This window comes from Macaca fascicularis, chromosome 13 (genome assembly GCF_037993035.2).
Source record: "Macaca fascicularis isolate 582-1 chromosome 13, T2T-MFA8v1.1".
NCBI classification, from domain to species: Eukaryota; Metazoa; Chordata; class Mammalia; order Primates; family Cercopithecidae; genus Macaca; species Macaca fascicularis.
The window spans coordinates 88,480,885-88,484,506 of record NC_088387.1 but is presented as its reverse complement, the minus strand read 5'-3'; the positions used below and the strand labels follow the sequence as shown (position 1 = coordinate 88,484,506).

Below are 3,622 nucleotides of genomic sequence, written 5' to 3'. Positions count from 1 at the left end.
TCAAACTCCTGACATCAGGTGATCCACCCACCTTGGCCTCCCAAAGTGCTGGGATTACAGGTATGAGACACTGTGACCAGCTTTTTTTTGAGACAGGGTCTGGCTTTGTTGCCCAAGCTGGAGTGCAGTGGCACAATCTCGGCTCACTGCAACTCCACCTCCTGGGTTCAAGTCAGTCTCCTGCCTAAGCCTCCCGAGTAGCTGGGACTACAGGCACCCTCCACCATGCCGGGCTAATTTTTGTATTTTTAGTAGAGACAAATTTTTGCCATGTTGCCCAGGCTGGTCTCGAACTTGTGACCTCAAGTGATCCACCCACTTCGGCCTCCCAAAGTGCTGGGATTACAGGTATGAGCCACCCTGCCAGACTGAAACTTCTTTTTTTTTTTTTAAGGGCCACCCAGTAATTTCTGCCCTCATGACCAGGAAACAGAAAAGAAAGAAAGAAAAAACCCCAAGCTGATACTGCCTTGAAGGCCGGCAGTGGCCATTTTCTCCTCTCTGCCAAAGCAGGACATGTTGTTTATTCATTTATTTACTTATTATCTCTTTCCACACGTTCTGAAGGACACTGTGTTAAAAGTTAAAAGGACACAGTGTTAAAAGTTATTTTTAACACTGAGGCTGGAAGGCCAAGTTATTGTCCCTCACAAATACTTCAAACAGTTGTCTTCAAGATCCTATGGTTCTTTGCCTGACATTTTTTTTTTTTTTGATACCGCGAAGAACAGGAGGGATGAAAGGGATCCATCCCTTGCTTCCTTTAAGATGGTCTCTAGGCAATGGGTTTTCTATAAGTCTGGCACAAATTCTGGAGCCAATCTCTGGCAAAGCAGAGTGCCAGGCAAGGCCTAGGGACCCAGGGTCTGTGCTTAAAGCCTCTCGCTCACTGGAAATTATTGACCTCCGGAGATACACAAATATTTTTTAATTTAAAGGGGAGATGCACAGCACACCTTCCTCCACTGGGAGAAAGGGGGCCCAATTCCCACTCCCCCAAACACACACAGGTACACATTGACTAAGGCACAGCTAAGGCAGGCGTGGGCAGAAGTCCCCTTGGGAGGACGTGGCACCGACAGCTGCAAGGGGTGTGGAGATCTGGAGCTCATCACCTCTGGAGGTGCGTGGGGGCAGGAGAAGAAAAGCCTCAGGGCTTCCAAAGAAATAGGAGAAGATGGTTGGGAAACAGGCAGATGAGAAAACCAAAAGCAAACCTAGAAAAGAGATGAGGAAGGAAAGAAGAGAGTGGAAAAAGAGAAACAGCTTAGGGGTGAAAACAGGTTGTGGGCAACAGAACAAAATAGCAAGGAAACAGCAGAGGAAAGGGAAGAACATACATCAGAGAACTGGGAAAGAGTGCGATGAATTGGGAAGGAAAGAAAAAGGGGGAGGAGGGGAGATAGGGAAGAAGAAAACACAGGAAATGAATACTCAGTAAGAAAACTCGGGAAAGAAGGATGAAGAGGTTGGAGAGGCAAATGGGGCCCCTTGGGAGTCTTAGACCTTGACAAAAACCAGGTGGGCAGAGTACACCAGGTCGCCCACATAGGCCAGCAAGTTGACGGCTGTCAGGATGGTCACAGCCAGTCGGCGGTCCCAGATACACACAAGGTAGGGGTTTCTGTCGCTGCAGCTCACATCTCTCGCCTGCCAGGACTGGACACCATAATTCTCGTTGAACTGGTAGAGGGGCCAGAGGACAAGGGCAGTGGCATAGAGGAGGACGGACAGCAAGGCCAGCCCCAACAGGAAACTGTGGAAGGGGATGGGCAGCATGTTGGTGCAGTGTCCCAGGTTCAGCAGGATAGTGAGGGCTGCCAGGACGAAGCAGAGGGCGTACACCGCCACGCACCACTCCAGGGCCAGCCAGTTGTGGTACAGGTAGGGGCTGCTGATGAACACGAAGATGAGGCAGGCCACGAAGGTCTCCAGCACCTTCAGCAGCCCCGGCTCAGAGGCCATGTAGCCAGTGATCTCGCCGGGCCGGGCCCGGGTCCAGGCTACTTCGGTGGCGTAAGCCAGACACGCGATGCCAGAGAAGACAGTGGCGGCGACAGCGTGGTCGCGGGAAGGGCCGTGGGATAGGAACTGCACGTAGGTGATGGGGTAGATGATGGAGGCCGAGAGGCACAGGAGGGCCGCATAGCAGGCGATGGTGATGGGGAAGGTGCGCCAAAAAAAGGGGAAGCGGGCCTGGAACCCGCCCAGCTCCACGAGGAGTATGACCAAGGTCACGGCAAAGCAGAAACACCAGGTGAACATGGACCAGTTACCCATATATCCCCTCCAGGCGCCTGCGCTGGCTACCAGCGAGAAAGCCATGCAGGTGGACACCAGCTGCAGCAGGCGGAGGAGGCCCAGGGGCTGGGTCAGGGCCCTAGGGGACCCTATGACGGTGGGGGACCCCACAGTGGTTGTGACGGTTGGGTGGGTAACAGTCACCGGCATGGCGGCAGTCCCGGCTGAGGAACTCACAGAGAAAGGTCTGGCTGTGGAAACGGATTAAGTCACACACCTGGAAAAGGCTGGGAAAAGCGCCAGAGAGCGAGAGACAACGTCAGTATTCACTGGGACTTGGCTCCTCCCTCCCAGGACCCGACACCCCGTGGAACAGGAACAGGGCACCGCCAAGTCCGGAAGAGGCCTGACCTTGACCGCGGGAAGTCCCGCCCGTCTCCTTCCACTGGTTCCAGTACCTGTGTGGGCTGCGGCGGAGGGAACCCAGCGGAAGTGGACGCCGGCGGTAGGCGTGGGCGCGTGTGTGACGGTAACCCTGCTCCGGCAGGGACCAGGGGCAGGCGGTGGTGGCGGCAGGGCCTGGGGCGGCGCTGCGGGGCCGGTGGCCTGGCAAGGCCCGGCTCTCCCTCCTTATAAAGGCTTCAAGTCAGCCTAACCATTTTTAATTTTTAGTTTTTTTGAGATAGGGTCTCACCCTGTTGCCCAGGCTGGAGTGCAGTGGCACAGTCAGGGCTTACTGCAGCCTTGACATCCCAGGCTTAGGTGATCCTCCCACTTCAGCCTCCCAGGTCGCTGGGACTACAGGCACCACCTGCCTGGCTAATTTTTTGTGTTTTTAGTAGAAGCGGGGTTTCGCCATGTTGCCCAGGCTGGTCTTGAACTCCGGGGCTCAAGTGATCCACCTACCTCAGCTTTCTAAAGTGCTGGGGTCAGAGGCGTTGGGACCAGAGCAACTTCATCTTGAATAGGAGCTGGGTAAAAAAAAAGGCTGAAACCTACTGGGCTGCATTCCCAGAGGTTACGCATTCTAAGTCACAGGATGAGACAGGACGTCAGCACAAGATATAGGTGATAAAGACCTTGCAGATAAAACAGGTTGCCGTAAAGAAGCCGACCAAAACCCACCAAAACCAAGATGGTGATGAGAGTGTCCTGGTCACCCTCACTGCCACACTCCCAACAGCGCCATGACAGTTTACAAATGCCATGGAAACCTCAGTAAGTTACCCTATATGGTCTAAAAAGGGGAGACATGAATAATCCACCCCTTGTTGTGCATATAATCAGAAAACCATGAAAATAGTTAACCAGCAGCCCTCTGGGCTGCTCTATGGAGTAGCCATTCTTTTATTCCTTTACTTTCCTAATCAACTTGCTTTCT

The 3,622-nt window shown here is 53.5% G+C and overlaps 1 protein-coding gene across 1 annotated transcript; it reads right to left on the bottom strand.

Annotated features, from left to right (window-relative positions):
• Window positions 1-517: 517 nt before the first annotated feature.
• On the bottom strand, window positions 518-2,602 carry LOC102134717 (myeloid-associated differentiation marker-like). Its single transcript, XM_005576144.3, has one exon. The coding sequence runs from the start codon at window positions 2,449-2,451 to the stop codon at window positions 1,501-1,503; it is 951 nt and encodes a 316-aa protein (XP_005576201.3). The 5' UTR covers window positions 2,452-2,602; the 3' UTR covers window positions 518-1,500.
• Between the last annotated feature and the right edge of the window lie 1,020 nt (window positions 2,603-3,622).

What these genes read in the sequence shown, in the direction of transcription:
- LOC102134717 (XM_005576144.3), bottom strand. Translation starts at nt 2,451, where the DNA reads ATGCCGGTGACTGTTACCCACCCAACCGTCACAACCACTGTGGGGTCC.